We start from the raw sequence: 21,417 nt of genomic DNA on the forward strand, positions 1-21,417 counted from the left end.
TGGAGGGTGTACATGGGCTATAGGAGGGGAGAGTGTGCATGGTTTGTGGGAGGGGAGCATGTACATAGTCTGTGGGAGGGGAGAAGTGTACATGGTCTGTGGGGGCGGTGAGTGTACATGGGCTGTGCGGGAGAGAGTGTACAAGGGCTGTGTGCGGGGGAGAGTGTATATGGGCTGTGGGGTGGAAAGTGTACATCAGCTGTCGGGGGGGTGCAGAGTGTACATGGGCAGTGAGCGGGAGAGTGTACATTGCCTGTGGGAAGGGAGTGTACATGGGCTGTGTGAGGGGAGAGTGTACATGGGCTGTGTGAGGGGAGAGTTCACATGGGCTGTGGGGGATAGTGTGTACATGGTCTGTGGGAGAGGAGAGTGTACATGGTCTGTGCAATGGGAGCGTGCACATGGTCTGTGGGAGGGGAGAGTGTACATCGGCTATGAGAGGGGAGAGTGTACATAGTCTGTGAGTGGGGGCGGAGAGTGTACATGATCTGTGCGGGGGGGGGGGGAAGAGTGTACATGGTCTGTGGTGGGGTGAAGTGTACATGGGCTGTGGGAGGAGAGCATGCACATGGGCTATGGGAGGGGAGAGTGTACATGGTCTGTGTGGAGGGAGTGTACATGGGCTGTGGCAGGGAAGACTATACATGGGCTGTGGGAAGGGAGAGTGTACATGGTCTGTGAGGAATGGTAGAGTGTACATGGGCTGTAGCTGCGTGGTGTGAGTGTAAATGGGCTGTGGGAGGGGAGAGTGTACATGGTCTGTGTGGGTTGGAGAGTGTACATGGGCTGTGTGGAGGGGAGAGTGTACATGGGCTGTGGGAGGGGAGAGTGTAAATGGTCTGTGTGTGTGGGGGAGGAGGGAGAGTGTACATTGTCTGTGTGTGGGGGGGGAGAGTTTACATGCTCTGTTGCGGGGCAGTGTTCCTTGGCTGTGGGGGAGGGGAGAGTGTACATGGGCTGTGGGGGAGGGGAGAGTGTACATGGGCTGTGGGAGGGGAGAGTGTACTTGGGCTGTGGGAGGGGAGAGTGCACATGGGCTATGGGAGGGGAGAGTGCAGATATGCCATGGGGGAGAGTGTACATGGGCTGTGGGAGGGGAGAGGGTACATGTTCTGTGGGAGGGGAGTGCACATGGGCTGTGTGCGGGGGAAGAGTGTATATGGGCTGTGGGAGGGGAAAGTGTACATCAGCTGTCGGGGGGGTGTGCAGAGTGTACATGGGCAGTGAGCGGGAGAGTGTACATTGCCTGTGGGAAGGGAGTGTACATGGGCTGTGTGAGGGGAGAGTGTACATGGGCTGTGTGAGGTGAGAGTTCACATGGGCTGTGGGGGGTAGTGTGTACATGGTCTGTGGGAGAGGAGAGTGTACATGGTCTGTGCAATGGGAGCGTGCACATGGTCTGTGGGAGGGGAGAGTGTACATCGGCTATGAGAGGGGAGAGTGTACATAGTCTGTGAGTGGGGGCGGAGAGTGTACATGATCTGTGCGGGGGGGGCGGAGAGTGTACATGGTCTGTGGTGGGGTGAAGTGTACATGGGCTGTGGGAGGAGAGCATGCACATGGGCGATGGGAGGGGAGAGTGTACATGGTCTGTGTGGAGGGAGTGTACATGGGCTGTGGCAGGGAAGACTATACATGGGCTGTGGGAAGGGAGAGTGTATATGGTCTGTGAGGAATGGTAGAGTGTACATGGGCTGTAGCTGTGTGGTGTGAGTGTAAATGGGCTGTGGGAGGGGAGAGTGTACATGGTCTGTGTGGGTTGGAGAGTGTACATGGGCTGTGTGGAGGGGAGAGTGTACATGGGCTGTGGGAGGGGAGAGTGTAAATGGTCTGTGTGTGTGGGGGAGGAGGGAGAGTGTACATTGTCTGTGTGTGGGGGGGGAGAGTTTACATGCTCTGTTGCGGGGCAGTGTTCCTTGGCTGTGGGGGAGGGGAGAGTGTACATGGTCTGTGGGGGAGGGGAGAGTGTATATGGGCTGTGGGAGGGGAGAATGTACTTGGGCTGTGGGAGGGGAGAGTGCACATGGGCTGTGGGAGGGGAGAGTGCACATATGCCATGGGGGAGAGTGTACATGGGCTGTGGGAGGGGAGAGGGTACATGTTCTGTGGGGTGGTGAGTGCACATGGGCTGTGTGCGGGGGAGAGTGTATATGGGCTGTGGGAGGGGAAAGTGTACATCAGCTGTCGGTGGGGTGCAGAGTGTACATGGGCAGTGAGCGGGAGAGTGTACATTGCCTGTGGGGAGGGAGTGTACATGGGCTGTGGGAGGGGAGAGTGTACATGGGCTGTGGGAAGGGAGAGTGTAGATGGGCTGTGGGAGCAGAGAGTGTACATGGTCTGTGAGGAATTGTAGAGTGTACATGGGCTGCAGCGGCGTGGTGTGAGTGTAAATGGGCTGTGGGAGGGGAGAGTGTACATGGTCTGTGTGGGTTGGAGAGTGTACATGGGCTGTGGGGAGGGGAGAGTGTACATGGGCTGTGGGAGGGGAGCATGTAAATGGTCTGTGGGAGGGGTGAGTGTACATGGGCTGTGGGAGGGGAGAGTGTACATGGGCTGTGGGGAGGAGAGTGTACATGGTCTGTGGTGGGGGAGAGTGTACATGGGCTGTGGGAGGGGAGAGTGTACATGGGCTGTGGGGAGGAGAGTGTACATGGTCTGTGGTGAGGGGGAGTGTACATGTGCTCTGGGAAGAGAGCGTGCTCATGGTCTGTGGGAGGGGAGAGTGTACATGGGCTGTGGGAGGGGAGAGTGTACATGGGCTGTGGGAGGGGAGAGTGTACATGGGCTGTGGGGTGGGTGAGTGTACTTGGGCTGTGTTAGGGGAGAGTGCACATGATCTGTGGGGGGAGAGTGTACATGGTCTGTGGGGGAGTGGGAGTGTACATGGGCTGTGGGACGGGAGACTGTTCATGGGCTGTGGGGCGGGAGACTGTACATGGGCTGTGGGGGAGGGGAGGGTGTACATGGGCACTGGGAGTGGAGGGTGTACATGGGCTATAGGAGGGGAGAGTGTGCATGGTTTGTGGGAGGGGAGCATTTACATAGTCTGTGGGAGGGTAGAAGTGTACATGGTCTGTGGGGGCGGTGAGTGTACATGGGCTGTGGGAGGAGAGCATGCACATGGGCTATGGGAGGGGAGAGTGTACATGGTCTGTGTGGAGGGAGTGTACATGGGCTGTGGCAGGGAAGACTATACATGGGCTGTGGGAAGGGAGAGTGTACATGGTCTGTGAGGAATGGTAGAGTGTACATGGGCTGTAGCTGCGTGGTGTGAGTGTAAATGGGCTGTGGGAGGGGAGAGTGTACATGGTCTGTGTGGGTTGGAGAGTGTACATGGGCTGTGTGGAGGGGAGAGTGTACATGGGCTGTGGGAGGGGAGAGTGTAAATGGTCTGTGTGTGTGGGGGAGGAGGGAGAGTGTACATTGTCTGTGTGTGGGGGGGGAGAGTTTACATGCTCTGTTGCGGGGCAGTGTTCCTTGGCTGTGGGGGAGGGGAGAGTGTACATGGGCTGTGGGGGAGGGGAGAGTGTACATGGGCTGTGGGAGGGGAGAGTGTACTTGGGCTGTGGGAGGGGAGAGTGCACATGGGCTATGGGAGGGGAGAGTGCAGATATGCCATGGGGGAGAGTGTACATGGGCTGTGGGAGGGGAGAGGGTACATGTTCTGTGGGGTGGTGAGTGCACATGGGCTGTGTGCGGGGGAAGAGTGTATATGGGCTGTGGGAGGGGAAAGTGTACATCAGCTGTCGGGGGGGTGTGCAGAGTGTACATGGGCAGTGAGCGGGAGAGTGTACATTGCCTGTGGGAAGGGAGTGTACATGGGCTGTGTGAGGGGAGAGTGTACATGGGCTGTGTGAGGTGAGAGTTCACATGGGCTGTGGGGGGTAGTGTGTACATGGTCTGTGGGAGAGGAGAGTGTACATGGTCTGTGCAATGGGAGCGTGCACATGGTCTGTGGGAGGGGAGAGTGTACATCGGCTATGAGAGGGGAGAGTGTACATAGTCTGTGAGTGGGGGCGGAGAGTGTACATGATCTGTGCGGGGGGGGCGGAGAGTGTACATGGTCTGTGGTGGGGTGAAGTGTACATGGGCTGTGGGAGGAGAGCATGCACATGGGCGATGGGAGGGGAGAGTGTACATGGTCTGTGTGGAGGGAGTGTACATGGGCTGTGGCAGGGAAGACTATACATGGGCTGTGGGAAGGGAGAGTGTATATGGTCTGTGAGGAATGGTAGAGTGTACATGGGCTGTAGCTGTGTGGTGTGAGTGTAAATGGGCTGTGGGAGGGGAGAGTGTACATGGTCTGTGTGGGTTGGAGAGTGTACATGGGCTGTGTGGAGGGGAGAGTGTACATGGGCTGTGGGAGGGGAGAGTGTAAATGGTCTGTGTGTGTGGGGGAGGAGGGAGAGTGTACATTGTCTGTGTGTGGGGGGGGAGAGTTTACATGCTCTGTTGCGGGGCAGTGTTCCTTGGCTGTGGGGGAGGGGAGAGTGTACATGGTCTGTGGGGGAGGGGAGAGTGTATATGGGCTGTGGGAGGGGAGAATGTACTTGGGCTGTGGGAGGGGAGAGTGCACATGGGCTGTGGGAGGGGAGAGTGCACATATGCCATGGGGGAGAGTGTACATGGGCTGTGGGAGGGGAGAGGGTACATGTTCTGTGGGGTGGTGAGTGCACATGGGCTGTGTGCGGGGGAGAGTGTATATGGGCTGTGGGAGGGGAAAGTGTACATCAGCTGTCGGTGGGGTGCAGAGTGTACATGGGCAGTGAGCGGGAGAGTGTACATTGCCTGTGGGGAGGGAGTGTACATGGGCTGTGGGAGGGGAGAGTGTACATGGGCTGTGGGAAGGGAGAGTGTAGATGGGCTGTGGGAGCAGAGAGTGTACATGGTCTGTGAGGAATTGTAGAGTGTACATGGGCTGCAGCGGCGTGGTGTGAGTGTAAATGGGCTGTGGGAGGGGAGAGTGTACATGGTCTGTGTGGGTTGGAGAGTGTACATGGGCTGTGGGGAGGGGAGAGTGTACATGGGCTGTGGGAGGGGAGCATGTAAATGGTCTGTGGGAGGGGTGAGTGTACATGGGCTGTGGGAGGGGAGAGTGTACATGGGCTGTGGGGAGGAGAGTGTACATGGTCTGTGGTGGGGGAGAGTGTACATGGGCTGTGGGAGGGGAGAGTGTACATGGGCTGTGGGGAGGAGAGTGTACATGGTCTGTGGTGAGGGGGAGTGTACATGTGCTCTGGGAAGAGAGCGTGCTCATGGTCTGTGGGAGGGGAGAGTGTACATGGGCTGTGGGAGGGGAGAGTGTACATGGGCTGTGGGAGGGGAGAGTGTACATGGGCTGTGGGGTGGGTGAGTGTACTTGGGCTGTGTTAGGGGAGAGTGCACATGATCTGTGGGGGGAGAGTGTACATGGTCTGTGGGGGAGTGGGAGTGTACATGGGCTGTGGGACGGGAGACTGTTCATGGGCTGTGGGGCGGGAGACTGTACATGGGCTGTGGGGGAGGGGAGGGTGTACATGGGCACTGGGAGTGGAGGGTGTACATGGGCTATAGGAGGGGAGAGTGTGCATGGTTTGTGGGAGGGGAGCATTTACATAGTCTGTGGGAGGGTAGAAGTGTACATGGTCTGTGGGGGCGGTGAGTGTACATGGGCTGTGGGAGGAGAGCATGCACATGGGCGATGGGAGGGGAGAGTGTACATGGTCTGTGTGGAGGGAGTGTACATGGGCTGTGGCAGGGAAGACTATACATGGGCTGTGGGAAGGGAGAGTGTATATGGTCTGTGAGGAATGGTAGAGTGTACATGGGCTGTAGCTGTGTGGTGTGAGTGTAAATGGGCTGTGGGAGGGGAGAGTGTACATGGTCTGTGTGGGTTGGAGAGTGTACATGGGCTGTGTGGAGGGGAGAGTGTACATGGGCTGTGGGAGGGGAGAGTGTAAATGGTCTGTGTGTGTGGGGGAGGAGGGAGAGTGTACATTGTCTGTGTGTGGGGGGGGAGAGTTTACATGCTCTGTTGCGGGGCAGTGTTCCTTGGCTGTGGGGGAGGGGAGAGTGTACATGGTCTGTGGGGGAGGGGAGAGTGTATATGGGCTGTGGGAGGGGAGAATGTACTTGGGCTGTGGGAGGGGAGAGTGCACATGGGCTGTGGGAGGGGAGAGTGCACATATGCCATGGGGGAGAGTGTACATGGGCTGTGGGAGGGGAGAGGGTACATGTTCTGTGGGGTGGTGAGTGCACATGGGCTGTGTGCGGGGGAGAGTGTATATGGGCTGTGGGAGGGGAAAGTGTACATCAGCTGTCGGTGGGGTGCAGAGTGTACATGGGCAGTGAGCGGGAGAGTGTACATTGCCTGTGGGGAGGGAGTGTACATGGGCTGTGGGAGGGGAGAGTGTACATGGGCTGTGGGAAGGGAGAGTGTAGATGGGCTGTGGGAGCAGAGAGTGTACATGGTCTGTGAGGAATTGTAGAGTGTACATGGGCTGCAGCGGCGTGGTGTGAGTGTAAATGGGCTGTGGGAGGGGAGAGTGTACATGGTCTGTGTGGGTTGGAGAGTGTACATGGGCTGTGGGGAGGGGAGAGTGTACATGGGCTGTGGGAGGGGAGCATGTAAATGGTCTGTGGGAGGGGTGAGTGTACATGGGCTGTGGGAGGGGAGAGTGTACATGGGCTGTGGGGAGGAGAGTGTACATGGTCTGTGGTGGGGGAGAGTGTACATGGGCTGTGGGAGGGGAGAGTGTACATGGGCTGTGGGGAGGACAGTGTACATGGTCTGTGGTGAGGGGGAGTGTACATGTGCTCTGGGAAGAGAGCGTGCTCATGGTCTGTGGGAGGGGAGAGTGTACATGGGCTGTGGGAGGGGAGAGTGTACATGGGCTGTGGGAGGGGAGAGTGTACATGGGCTGTGGGGTGGGTGAGTGTACTTGGGCTGTGTTAGGGGAGAGTGCACATGATCTGTGGGGGGAGAGTGTACATGGTCTGTGGGGGAGTGGGAGTGTACATGGGCTGTGGGACGGGAGACTGTTCATGGGCTGTGGGGCGGGAGACTGTACATGGGCTGTGGGGGAGGGGAGGGTGTACATGGGCACTGGGAGTGGAGGGTGTACATGGGCTATAGGAGGGGAGAGTGTGCATGGTTTGTGGGAGGGGAGCATTTACAGAGTCTGTGGGAGGGTAGAAGTGTACATGGTCTGTGGGGGCGGTGAGTGTACATGGGCTGTGCGGGAGAGAGTGTACAAGGGCTGTGTGCTGGGGAGAGTGTATATAGGCTGTGGGAGGGGAAAGTGTACATCAGCTGTCGGGGGGGTGCAGAGTGTACATGGGCAGTGAGCGGGAGAGTGTACATTGCCTGTGGGAGGGAGTGTACATGGGCTGTGGGAGGGGAGAGTGTACATGGGCTGTGTGAGGGGAGAGTTCACATGGGCTGTGGGGGGTAGTGTGTACATGGTCTGTGGGAGAGGAGAGTGTACATGGGCTGTGCAATGGGAGCGTGCACATGGTCTGTGGGAGGGGAGAGTGTACATCGGCTATGGGAGGGGAGAGTGTCCATAGTCTGTGAGTGGGGGCGGAGAGTGTACATGATATGTGGGGGGGCGGAGAGTGTACATGGTCTGTGGTGGGGTGAAGTGTACATGGGCTGTGGGAGGAGAGCATGCACATGGGCTATGGGAGGGGAGAGTGTACATGGTCTGTGTTAAGGGAGTGTACATGGGCTGTGCCAGGGAAGCCTATACTTGGGCTGTGGGGGAGGCGAGAGTGTTCATGGTCTGTGGGAGTGGAGAGTGTGCATGGGCTGTAGGAGGGGAAAGTGTACATGGTCTGTGGGGTGGGGAGTGTATATGGGCTGTGGGAGGGGAGAGTGTATATGGGCTGTGGGAAGGGAGAGTGTAGATGGGCTGTGGGAGCGGAGAGTGTACATGGTCTGTGAGGAATGGTAGAGTGTACATGGGCTGTCGCGGGGTTATGTGAGTGTAAATGGACTTTGGGAGGGGAGAGTGTACATGGTCCGTGTGGGATGGTAGAGTGTACATGTGCTGTAGTGGCGTGGTGTGAGTGTAAATGGGCTGTGGGAGGGGAGAGTATACTTGGGCTGTGGGAGGGGAGAGTGTACATGGGCTGTGGGGAGGGGAGAGTGTACATGGGCTGTGGGAGGGGAGAGTGTAAATGGTCTGTGTGTGTGGGGGAGGAGGGAGAGTGTACATTGTCTGTGCGTGGGGGGGAGAGTTTACATGCTCTGTTGCGGGGCAGTGTTCCTTGGCTGTGGGGGAGGGGAGAGTGTACATGGGCTGTGGGGGAGGGGAGAGTGTACATGGGCTGTGGGAGGGGAGAGTGTACTTGGGCTGTGGGAGGGGAGAGTGCACATGGGCTATGGGAGGGGAGAGTGCATATATGCCATGGGGGAAGAGTGTACATGGGCTGTGGGAGGGGAGAGGCTACATGTTCTGTGGGGTGGTGAGTGTACATGGGTTGTGTGTGTGTGGTGGTGGGGGGGGAGAGTGTACATTGTGTGTGGGGGAGGAGAGTTTACATGCTCTGTTGCGGGGCAGTGTTCCTTGGCTGTGGGGGAGGGGAGAGTGTACATGGGCTGTCGGGGGGAGATTGTAAATGGGCTGTGGGAGGGGAGAGAGTACATGGTCTGTGGGGTGGTGAGTGTACATGGGCTGTGGGAGGGGAGTGTACATGGGCTGTGGGGTGGGGAATGAGTGTACATGGTCTGTGGCGGGATAGCGTGTACATGGGCTATGGGAGGGGAGCGTGTACATGGGCTGTGGTGTGGGCGTGTACATGGGCTGTGGGAGGGGAGGGTGTACTTGGGCTGTGGGGGATGGGTGAGTGTACATGGTCTGTGGAGGGGAGAGTGTACATGGGCTTTGGGAGGGGAGAGAGTACATGGTCTGTGGGGTAGTGAGTGTACATGGGCTGTGGGACGGAAGAGTGTACATGGGCTGTGGGGCGTGGGGTAAGTGTACATGGTCTGTGCGGTGGGCAGAGTGTACATGGGCTGTGGGAGGGGAGAGTGTACATGGGCTGTGGGAGGGGAGAGTGTACATGGGCAGTTGCGGGGGGAGAGTGTACATGGGATGTTGCGGGGGGGAGAGTGTACATGGGCTGTGGGGGGCGTGTACATGGGCTGTGGGAGGAGAGACTGTACATGGGCTGTGGGGAGGGGAGTGTGCACATATGCTGTGGGGGAGAGTGTACATGGGCTGTGGGAGGGGAGAGGGTACATGTTCTGTGGGGTGGTGAGTGTACATGGGCTGTGTGTGTGGGGGGGAGGGGAGAGTGCACATTGTCTGTGTGTGGGGGGAGAGTTTACATGCTCTGTTGCGGGGCAGTGTTCCTTGGCTGTGGGGGAGGGGAGAGTGTACATGGGCTGTGGGAGGGGAGAGTTTTACGTGATCAGTGGCGGGGGTGTACATGGGTTGTGGGGGGTGTGAGTGTAAATGGGCTGTGGGATGGGAGAGTGTACATGGGCTGTGGGAGCGGAGAGTGTACATGGTCGGTGAGGGATGGGAGAATGTACATGGACTGTTGCGGCGTGGGGGTGGTGTGAGTATACATGGGCTGTGGGAGGGGAGAGAGTACATGGGCTGTGGGGAGGGGAGTGTGTACATGGGCTGTGGGAGGAGAGTGTGTGCATGGGCTGTGGGAGGGGAGTGTGTACATGGGCTGTGGGACGGGAGAGTGTTCATGGGCTGTGGGACGGGAGAGTGTACATGGGCAGTGGGGGAGGGGAGGGTGTACATGGGCACTGGGAGTGGAGGGTGTACATGGGCTGTAGGAGGAGAGCGTGTGCATGGTTTGTGGGAGGGGAGCGTGTACATAGTCTGTGGGAGGGGAGAAGTGTGCATGGTCTGTGGGGGCGGTGAGCATCCACGGGCTGTGCAGGAGAGAGTGTACAAGGGCTGTGTGCGGGGGAGAGTGTATATGGGCTGTGGGAGGGGAGAGTGCACATGATCTGTGGAGGGAGAGTGTACATCGTCTGTGGTGGGGGAAGAGCACATGGGCTGTGGGGGTGGAGTGTAGATGGGCTGTGGGGTGGGGCGGTGCATATGTGCTGTGGGGTTGGAGAGTGGACATGGGCTGCGGGGGGCGGGGGAGAGTGTACATGGGCTGTGGGGGGAGGGCGGAGAGTGTACATGGTCTGTGGGGGGCAGTATACATGGGCTGTGGGCAGGGGAGAGTGTACATGGTCTGTGGGGGCGGTGAGTGTACATGGGCTGTGCGGGAGAGAATGTACATGGGCTGTGTGCGGGGGAGAGTCTGTATGGGCTGTGGGAGGGGAGAGTGTACATCAGCTGTTGGGGGGGTGCAGAGTGTAAATGGGTAGTGGGCGGGAGAGTGTACATTGCCTGTGGGGAGGAAGTGTTCATGGGCTGTGGGAGCGGAGAGTGTACATGGGATGCGGGAGGGGAGAGTGTACATGGTCTGTGGGAGGGGAGAGTGTACATGGGCTGTGGGAGGGGAGAGAGTACATGGGCTGTGGGGGGCGAGTGTACATGGGCAGTGGGATGGGAGAGTGTACAATGTCTGTGGGAGGGAAGAGTGTACAATGTCTGTGGGAGGGGAGAGTGTACATGGGCTGTGGGAGGGGAGAGTGTACACGGACTGTGTGAGTGGAGCGTGTACATTTTCTGTGGGAGGGGAGAGTGTACATGGGCTGTGGTGGAGTGGGAGTGTGCATGAGCTGTGTGGGGCGAGTGTACATGGGCTTTGGGAGAGGAGAGTGTACATGGGCAGTGAAAGGGGAGAGTGTACATGGGCTGTGTGGTGGGTGATTGTACATGGGCTGTGGGAGGGGAGAGTGTACATGGGCTGTAGAGTGGGTGAGTGTACTTGGGCTGTGTTAGGGGAGAGTGCACATGATCTGTGGGGGGAGAGTGTACATGGTCTGTGGGGGAGTGGGAGTGTGCATGGGCTGTGGTGGAGGGGAGAGTGTACATGGGCAGTGGGAGGGGAGAGTGTACATGGGCTGTGGGGGGGGAGAGTGTATATGGGCTGTGGGGGGTGGGGAGTGTACATCATTTGTGGGGGGGAGTGTACATGGGCTGTGGGTGGGAGAGTGTACATGGACTGTGTGAGTGGAGCGTGTACATCGTCTGTGGGAGGGGAGAGTGTACATGGGCTGTGGTGGAGTGGGAGTGTGCATGAGCTGTGTGGGGCGAGTGTACATGGGCTGTGGGAGAGGAGAGTGTACATGGGCAGTGGAAGGGGAGAGTGTACATGGGCTGTGGGGTGGGTGATTGTACATGGGCTGTGGGAGGGGAGAGTGTACATGGGCTGTGGGTGGGAGAGTGTACATGGACTGTGTGAGTGGAGCGTGTACATCGTCTGTGGGAGGAGAGTGTACATGTGGTGTGGTGGAGTGGGAGTGTGCATGAGCTGTGTGGGGCGAGTGTACATGGTCTGTGGGAGGGAAGAGTGTACTTGGGCTGTGGGAGTGGAGAGTGTACATGGGCTGTGAGTGGGGCGGGGGGAGAGTGTACATGATCTGTGGGGGGGAGAGTGTACTTGGGCTGTGGGAGGGGAGAGTGTACATGGTCTGTGGGAGGGGAGAGTGTACTTGGGCTGTGGGAGGGGAGAGTGTACATGGGCTGTGAGTGGGGCGGGGGGAGAGTGTACATGATCTGTGTGGGGGAGAGTGTACATGGGCTGTGGGAGGAGAGCGTGCACATGGTCTGTGGGAGGGGAGAGTGTACATCATTTGTGGGGGGGAGTGTACATGGGCTGTGGGACGGAAAAGTGTACAATGTCTGTGGGAGGGAAGAGTGTACAATGTCTGTGGGAGGGGAGAGTGTACATGGAATGTGTGAGTGGAGCGTGTACATTGTCTGAGGGAGGGGAGAGTGTACATGGGCTGTGGTGGAGTGGGAGTGTGCATGAGCTGTGTGGGGCGAGTGTACATGGGCTGTGGGAGGGGAGAGTGTACATGGGCTGTGCGGGAGAGAATGTACAAGGGCTATGTGCGGGGGAGAGTCTATATGGGCTGTGGGAGGGGAGAGAGTACATCAACTGTTGGGGGGGTGCAGAGTGTACATGGGTAGTGGGCGGGAGAGTGTACATTGCCTGTGGGGAGGAAGTGTACATGGGCTGTGGGAGCGGAGAATGTACATGGGATGCGAGAGGGGAGAGTGTACAATGTCTGTGGGAGGGAAGAGTGTACAATGTCTGTGGGAGGGGAGAGTGTACACGGACTGTGTGAGTGGAGCGTGTACATTTTCTGTGGGAGGGGAGCGTGTACATGGGCTGTGGTGGAGTGGGAGTGTGCATGAGCTGTGTGGGGCGAGTGTACATGGCCTGTGGGAGGGGAGATTGTACATGGGCAGTGGGAGGGGAGAGTGTACATGGGCTGTGGGGTGGGTGATTGTACATGGGCTGTGGGAGGGGAGAGTGTACATGGGCTGTGGGGTGGGTGAGTGTACTCGGGCTGTGTTAGGGGAGAGTGCACATGATCTGTGGGGGGAGAGTGTACATGGTCTGTGGGGGAGTGGGAGTGTGCATGGGCTGTGGTGGAGGGGAGAGTGTACATGGGCAGTGGGAGGGGAGAGTGTACATGGGCTGTGGGTGGAGGAGCGTACATGGTCTGTGGGGGGGAGAGTGTATATGGGCTGTGGGGGGTGGGGAGTGTACATCATTTGTGGGGGGGAGTGTACATGGGCTGTGGGTGGGAGAGTGTACATGGGCTGTGGGAGTTGAGAGTGTACATGGACTGTGTGAGTGGAGCGTGTACATCATCTGTGGGAGGGGAGAGTGTACATGTGGTGTGGTGGAGTGGGAGTGTGCATGAGCTGTGTGGGGTGAGTGTACATGGTCTGTGGGAGGGAAGAGTGTACATGGGCTGTGGGAGGGGAGAGTGTACATGGGCTGTGGTGGAGGGGAGAGTGTACCTGGTCTGTGGGAGGGGAGAGTGTACTTGGGCTGTGGGAGGGGAGAGTGTACATGGGCTGTGGGAGGGGAGAGTGTACATGGTCTGTGGGAGGGGAGAGTGTACTTGGGCTGTGGGAGGGGAGAGTGTACATGGTCTGTGAGTGGGGTGGGGGGAGAGTGTACATGATCTGTGGGGGGGAGAGTGTACATGGGCTGTGGGAGGAGAGCGTGCACATGGTTTGTGGGAGGGGAGAGTGTACATGGGCTGTGGGGTGGGTGAGTGTACATGGGCTGTGGGGGGCGGGGAGTGTACATCATTTGTGGGGGGGAGTGTACATGGGCTGTGGGAGGGAAAAGTGTACAATGTCTGTGGGAGGGAAGAGTGTACAATGTCTGTGGGAGGGGAGAGTGTACATGGGCTGTGGGGTGGGTGAGTGTACATGGGCTGTGGGGGGCGGGGAGTGTACATCGAATGTGTGAGTGGAGTGTGTACATTGTCTGAGGAAGGGGAGAGTGTACATGGGCTGTGGTGGAGTGGGAGTGTGCATGAGCTGTGTGGGGCGAGTGTACATGGGCTGTGGGAGGGGAGAGTGTACATGGGCAGTGGGAGGGAAGAGTGTACATGGGCTGTGACGGGGGAGAGTGTACATGGGCTGTGATGGGGAGAGCGTACATGGGCTGTGGTGGGAAGAATGTACATGGGCTGTGGGAGGAGAGCGTTCATATGGGCTATGGGAGGGGAGAGTGTACATGGTCTGTGAGTGGGGGGGGAGAGTGTTCATGATCTGTGGGGGGGAGAGTGTACATGGCCTGTGGTGGGGGGGAGTGTACATGGGCTGTGGGAGGAGAGCGTGCACATGGTCTGTGGGAGGGGAGAGTGTACATGGGCTGAGAGGTGGGTAAGTGTACATGGGCTGTGGGAGGCGGGGAGTGGACATCATTTGTGGGGGGGAGTGTACATGGGCTGTGGGAGGGGAAAATGTACAATGGCTGTGGGAGGGGAGAGTGCACATGGGCTGTGGGAGGGGAGAGTGTACATGGGCTGTGGGAGGGGAGAGTGTACATGGACTGTGAGTGGAGCGTGTACATTGTCTGTGGGAGGGGAGACTGTAAATGGGCTGTGGGGGGTAGCGTGTACATGGTCTGTGGGAGTGGAGAGTGTTCATGGGCTGTGGGAGGGGAGAGTGTACATGGGCTGTGGGAGTGGAGAGTGTACATGGGCTGTGGGAGGGGAGAGTTCACATGGGCTGTGGGGGGTAGTGTGTACATGGTCTGTGGGAGTGGAGAGTGTTCATGGGCTGTGGGAGGGGAGAGTGTACATGGGCTGTGGGAGGGGAGAGTTCACATGGGCTGTGGGGGGTAGTGTGTACATGGGCTGTAGGAGGGGAGAGTGTACATGGGCAGTGGGAGGGGAGAGTGTACATGGGCTGTGGTGGGGGAGAGTGTACATGGGCTGTGGGAGGGGAGAGTGTACATGGGCTGTGGCGGGTGGTGTGAGTGTAAATGGGCTGTGGGAGGGGAGAGTGTACATGGGCTGTGGGAGCGGAGAGTGTACATGGTCGGTGAGGGATGGGAGAATGTACATGGACTGTTTGGGCGTGGGGGTGGTGTGAGTATACATGGGCTGTGGGAGGGGAGAGAGTACATGGGCTGTGGGGAGGGGAGTGTGTACATGGGCTGTGGGAGGAGAGTGTGTGCATGGGCTGTGGGAGGGGAGTGTGTACATGGGCTGTGGGACGGGAGAGTGTTCATGGGCTGTGGGACGGGAGAGTGTACATGGGCAGTGGGGGAGGGGAGGGTGTACATGGGCACTGGGAGTGGAGGGTGTACATGGGCTGTAGGAGGAGAGAGTGTGCATGGTTTGTGGGAGGGGAGCGTGTACATAGTCTGTGGGAGGGGAGAAGTGTGCATGGTCTGTGGGGGCAGTGAGCATCCACGGGCTGTGCAGGAGAGAGTGTACAAGGGCTGTGTGCGGGGGAGAGTGTTCATGATCTGTGGGGGGGAGAGTGTTCATGATCTGTGGGGGGGAGAGTGTACATGGCCTGTGATTGGGGGGAGTGTACATGGGCTGTGGGAGGAGAGCGTGGATGGTCTGTGGGAGGGGAGAGTGTACATGGGCTGAGAGGTGGGTAAGTGTACATGGGCTGTGGGAGGCGGGGAGTGTACATCATTTGTGGGGGGGAGTGTACATGGGCTGTGGGAGTGGAGAGTGTACATGGATTGGGGAGCATTTGAATGAATAGATTTGATGAAGAAATCCTATATTAATATAGATATGGTTATGGATAGACTGAGTGATTGGCAGTGAGATGACAGATGGAGTATAATGTGGGGAAATGTGAGGTTATTCACTTGGGTCGGAAGAATAGAAAAACAGAATATTCTTCGGAGAGTGAGAAACTATTAAATGTTGGTGTTTCGAGGGACCTGGGGTGCAGGACATTGCGAATTTGAAGGACATTTGGAGCACATGCTCAAAGAATTTTTCATACTTGACATTGGCCACGAAACCATACTTTGCAAACTTTTGACTATAGGGACCCCGATCTTGAGTAAGGCCATCGCGATAGCCCAGGCATTCATTGCTACCAGTGACAATACAAAGCAAATTTCTCAGCACACAAGTGCTGCTACAAGTACTGTGAACAAAGTGATGTTGTTTTCGAATCGTAATGTACAAGGCAGGTCACACATACCTGCAGCTGCATATCCGCAGATGTCTCAGAGCCCACCATCAAGGGTGATAAATGCAAGGCCATTAACACCTTGTTGGCGCTGCGGGGGTGATCATCATTTCCATTCATGCCGATTCAAAGAGTACATTTGCAAGGGCTGTGGAACAATGGGACACCTCCAACGAGTGTGCAGGCAAGCTGAAAATCCTGTTAAACCTGCAAACCACCATGTTGCAGAGGAGGACAGATCCACGGAGGATCACGGCAAACCAGAGCCTCAGACCGAGGAGACAGAGGTACACAGGGTGCACACATTCACCACGCATTGTCCCCCGATAATGTTGAACTAAATGGACTCCCGGTGTCAATGGAGCTGAACACGGGCGCGAGCCAGTCCATCATGGGCAAAAAGACTTTCGGTGCAATAAGGCCTCAAGACCAGTCTTAACTCCAGCTTGCATGAAACTAAGAACTTACACGAAAGAACTGATTCCTGTAATCGGCAGTGCTACCGTAAAGGTCTCCTACGATGGAGCGTTGCACAAGCTACCACTCTGGGAGGTAACGGGCGATGGTCCCACGCAGCTCGGCAGGAGCTGGCTGGGAAAGATATACTGGAGCTGGGAGGACATCCAAGCGCTATCGCCCACTGACGACACTTTGTGTGCACAGGTCTCAAACAAATTTCCTTCGCTGTTCAAACCAGGCATCGGAAAATTCCAAGGAGCAAAAGTGCAGATCCACCTAATTCCAGGGATGCGACCCATCCATCACAAGGTGAGAGCAGTACTGTACATGATGAGAAAAAGGGTAGAGATCGAGCTCGACCAGCTGTCAAGAGAGGGCATCATTTCACCGATCGAGTTCAGCAAGTGGGCCAGTCCTAACATTGCAGTCCTCAAGGGAGACGGTACCGTCAGAATCTGTGGCGATTACAAAGTAACTATCAATCGTTTCTCCCTGCAGGACCAATACCCACTACCAAAGGCCGATGACCTCTTTGCAACACGGGCGGGAGGAAATCGTTCACGAAGCTGGATCAGACTTCAGCCTACATGACGCAGGAGCTGGAGGAATCATCGAAGGCCCTCAGCTGCATCAACACGCACAAAGGTCTTTTTGTTTATAACAGGTGCCCGTTTGGAATCCGATCAGCGCCGATGATATTCCAGAGAAACATGGAAAGTTTACTGAAGTCGGTCCGCACACCGTGGTCTTCCAGGATGACATCTTGGTCATATGTCAGGACACAGTCGAGCATCTGCAGAACCTGGAGGAGGTTCTTAGTCGACTCAAGCGCGTGGGGCTCAGGTTAAAATGCTCGAAGTGCGTTTTCCTGGTGCCTGAAGTGGAGTTCCTGGGAAGCAGGATTGCGGCGGACGGCATCAGGCCCACCAACGCGAAGACAGAGACAATCGAGAACGCACTGAGGCCACAGAATGTGACGGAGCTGCGGTCATTTCTGGGACTCCTGAACTACTTTAGTTCCTTCTTACTGGGTCTCAGCACACTGTTAGAACCACTGCATGTCTTACTACAAAAAGGGGGCGAATGGGTTTGGGGCAAAAGCCAAGAAAATGCCTTTGTAAAAGGGAGAAAATTGTTATGCTCAAACAAATTGCTTGTGTTGTATGATCCATGTAAGCGTTTGGAACTGGCATGTGATGCGTCGTCGTATGGCGTTGGGTGTGTATTGCAACAAGCTAATGATTTCGGGAAACTGCAACCGGTTGCTTATGCATCCAGGAGTCTGTCTCAGGCTGAGAGAGCCTACAGCATGATTGAGAAAGAAGCGTTAGCGTGTGTCTATGGGGTAAAGAAAATGCATCAATACCTGTTTGGGCTAAAATTCGATTTGGAAACTGACCATAAGCCACTTATATACCTGTTTTCCGCAAGTAAAGGGATAAATACCAACGCATCGGCTCACATCCAGAGATGGCCGCTCACGTTGTCCGCATACAACTACGCCATCCGCCACAGGCCAGGCACAGAAAACTGCGCCAATGCTCTCAGTCGGTTGCCATTGCCCACCACGGGGGTGGAAATGGCGCAGCCCGCAGATCTAGCCATGGTTCTGGAAGCATTTGAGAGTGAGCAATCACCAGTCACTGCCCGGCAGATCAAAACCTGGACAAGCCAGGACCCCTTATTATCTCTAGTCAAAAGCTGTGTGCTTCACGGGAGCTGGTCCAGTATCCCAGTGGAAATGGAGGAAGAAATAAAGCCGTTCCAGCTGCACAAAGATGAAATGTCTATACAGGCAAACTGCCTTCTGTGGGACAATGGAGTACTGGTCCCCAAGAAGGGCAGAGACACCTTCATCAATGATCTCCACAGTACCCACCCAGGCATCGAAATGATGAAAGCGATAGCCATATCCCACGTGTGGTGGCTCGGTATCGATGCGGACTTAGATTCCTGCGTTCACAAATGTAATACATTCTCGCAGTTAAGCAATGTACCCAAGGAGGTGCCGTTATGTTTATGGTCTTGGCCCTCCAAACCATGGTCTTGGGTATACATCGACTATACAGGCCCGTTCTTGGGTAAAATGTTCCTTGTGGTTGTAGACGCGTATTCCAAGTGGATTGACTGTGAGATAATGTCGGCTAGCACGTCCGCTGCCACTACTGAAAGCATGCGGGCCATGTTTGCCACACACAGCCTACCCAATGTCCTGGTGAGCGACAACGGGCCATGTTTTACCAGGATTCATGACCCGTAACGGGATGAAACATGTCACATCTGCCCCGTTTAAACCAGCGTCCAATGGTCAGGCAGAGAGAGCAGTGCAAACCATCAAGCAAGGCTTGAAGAGGGTAACTGAAGGCTCACTGCAGACTCGCCTATCCCGAGTCCTGCTTAGTTACCACACGAGACCCCACTCACTCACTGGGATCCCACCTGCTGAACTGCTCATGAAAAGAGCACTTAAAACAAGGCTCTCGTTAGTTCACCCTGATCTACATGAACAGGTAGAGAGCAGGCGGCTTCAACAAAATGCATATCATGATAGCGCAAATGTGTCACACGTGATTGAAATCAATGATTCTATATTTGTATTAAATTATGGACAAGGTCCCAAGTGGCTTCCCGGCACTGTCGTGACCAAAGAGGGGAGCAGGGTGTTTCGGATCAAACTTTCAAATGGACTCATTCACCAGAAACACTTGGACCAAATCAAACTCAGATTTACGGACTACCCTGAGCAACCCACCTTGGGCCCTACTTTCTTTGATCACGCAACACACACACCAGCAGCAACCGACACCACGGTCGACCACGAAGCAGAACCTATCATCTACAGCAGTCTAGCAGGGCCCAACACACCAGGCAGCCCAGTAAGGCCAGCTGCACAGCAGCTCAGCGAGGGCCCAACAAATCACTCAACAACACCAGCTTTCACACCGAGACGATCAACCAGGGCAAGAAGGGCCCCAGATCGACTCACATTGTAAATAGTTACACTATTGACTTGGTTGGGCGTGGGGGTATGTTGTTATATATGTAAATTTGTATTTACTCTGTACAGCCACCAGAGGGCTCATCCCCTGGAGTCCCAAGGGATCCCATAATCCCTTGGGAGCACAGGTATTTAAGGAGGCTTCACATGTTGGAGAGACACTCTGGAGACCTGCAATAAAAGACTAAGGTCACACTGTACTTTGAGCTCACAGTGTTCAGGCTGACTCTTTCTCCATATACAACAGTTTTGGTTTCCATATTTACGAAAGGATACACTTGCTTTGGAGGCAGTTCAGAGAAGGTTCACTCGGCTGATTGCGGGGATGAGAGGGTTGACTTATGAGGAAAGGTTGAGGAGGTTGGGCTTGTACTCATTGGAATTCAGAAGAATGAGAGGTGATCGTATCGAAACGTATAAGATTATGAGGGGGCTTGACAAAGGTGGATGCAGAGAGGATGTTTCCACTGATAGGGGAGTCTAAAAATAGAGGGCATGATCTTAGAATCAGGGCACACCCCCATTTAAAACTGAGATGAGGAGAAATGTCTTCTCAGAGGGTTGTAACTCTGTGGAATTCTCTGCCCCAGAGAGCTGTGGAAGCTGGTACATTGAATATATTTAAGGTGGAGATAGATAGATTTTTGAGCGATAAGGGAGTGAAGGGTTATGGGGAGCGGGAGGGAAGTGGACCCGAGTCCATGATCGGATCAGCCACGATCGTATTAAATGGCAGAGCAGGCTCGAGGGGCGGTATGGCCGACTCCTGCTCCTATTTCTTATGTTCTCCTCCCCAACAGGCCCCTACAGTGAGCCCCAAGTGACATGCTTTATGCTGGATCTGAGGCACGAGGACCTGACAGTCAACATGAGTTGCCGATCGGAGGGGGGCTTCCCACGGGCAGAGGCACGGTGGCGGTGGGACAACGGGAGCTGGTATCGGGGCCGGTCCCAGAAGCTTTGGAGCCAGGCTCCAGACGGGAGCTTTGACCTGCAGAGCTTGGTGGAGATCCCGGGAGGGCAGGCTTCGCAGCTGAGGTGTGTGGTCATCAACGGGCGCTTGAACCAGACTCTGACCAGCCCGGAAATGTGCAGGCGGGACCCCATTATCGACAGCGACAGTTGGCCATCCAACGCGACAACATGCCTTGGGAACTGCCAGCCCCAGCGTGGTAAGCAACCCTTCCTCCTCTTGCAACTCTCCTGTCAACCCGTCGAACAAAGCCCCCTTCCTTCTCCCGCTTCTCCAAAGGCTCAGGGGACTCATGGTTTGCAGATGACACTAAACTGGGTGGTGGTGTGAGCTGTGAGGAGAATGCTCGGAGGCTGCAGGGTGATTTGGACAGGTTAAGTGAGTGGGCAAATGCATGGCAGATGCAATTTGGATAAATGTGAGGTTATCCATTTTGGTGGCAAAAACACGAAGGCAGAATATTATCTGAATGGCGGCAGATTAGGAAAAGGGGAGGTGCAACGAGACCTGGGTGTCATGGTACATCAGTCATTGAAGGTTGGCATGCAAGTACAGCTGGCGGTGAAGAAGGCAAATGGTATGTTGGCCTTCATAGCTAGGGGATTTGAGTATAGGAGCAAGGAGATCTTACTGCAGTTGTACAGGGCCTTGGTGAGGCCTCACCTGGAATATTGTGTTCAGTTTTGGTCTCCTATTCTGAGGAAGAACATTCTTGCTATTGAGGGAATGCAGCGAAGGTTCACCAGAATTATTCCTGGGATGGCAGGACAGACATATGAGGAGAGACTGGATCGACTGGGCCTGTATTCACTGGAGTTTAGAAGGATGAGAGGGGATCTCATAGAACATATAAGATTCTGACGGGACTGAACAGTTTAGATGCAGGAAGAATGTTCCCGATGTTGGGGAAGTCCAGAACCAGGGGATACAGTCTTAGGATAAGGGGTAGGCCATTTAGGACCGAGATGAAGAGAAACGTCTTCACTCAGAGAGTTGTTAACCTGTGGAATTCCCTACCGCAGAGAGTTGTTGATGCCAGTTCATTGGCTATATTCAAGAGGGAGTTAGATATGGCTCTTACGGCTAAAGGGATCAAGGGGTATGGAGAGAAAGCAGGAAAGGGGTACTGAGGGAATGATCAGCCATGATCTTATTGAATGGTGGTGCAGGCTCGAAGGGCCGAATGGCCTGCTCCTGCACCTATTTTCTATGTTTCTATGGTCTCGCTCGACTACCCGAAGTGGGCTCCCAAATCCCCTTGCTCACCTCCCCTCTTCATACAATCAGAGAAATTTACAGCACAGAAGGAGGCCATTCGGCCCATCGTGTCCGTGTCAGCCGACCAAGAGCTATCCAGCCTAATCCCACTTTCCAGCTCTGGGTCCATAGCCCTGTAGGTTATGGCACTTCAGGTGCACATCCAAATACTTCTTAAATGT

At 55.8% G+C, this 21,417-nt stretch overlaps 1 protein-coding gene across 1 annotated transcript in view; it reads left to right on the forward strand.

Annotated features, from left to right (window-relative positions):
* LOC139268199 (butyrophilin-like protein 9) overlaps positions 1-21,417 on the forward strand; it is a 95,607-nt gene that overhangs the window by 64,266 nt on the left and 9,924 nt on the right. The window contains exon 3 of the mRNA XM_070886247.1: positions 19,806-20,177. Coding sequence (XP_070742348.1) covers positions 19,806-20,177 — 372 coding nt within the window. The remainder of the gene's footprint in view (positions 1-19,805; positions 20,178-21,417) is intronic.

Source organism: Pristiophorus japonicus, chromosome 8, assembly GCF_044704955.1.
Source record: "Pristiophorus japonicus isolate sPriJap1 chromosome 8, sPriJap1.hap1, whole genome shotgun sequence".
NCBI classification, from domain to species: Eukaryota; Metazoa; Chordata; class Chondrichthyes; family Pristiophoridae; genus Pristiophorus; species Pristiophorus japonicus.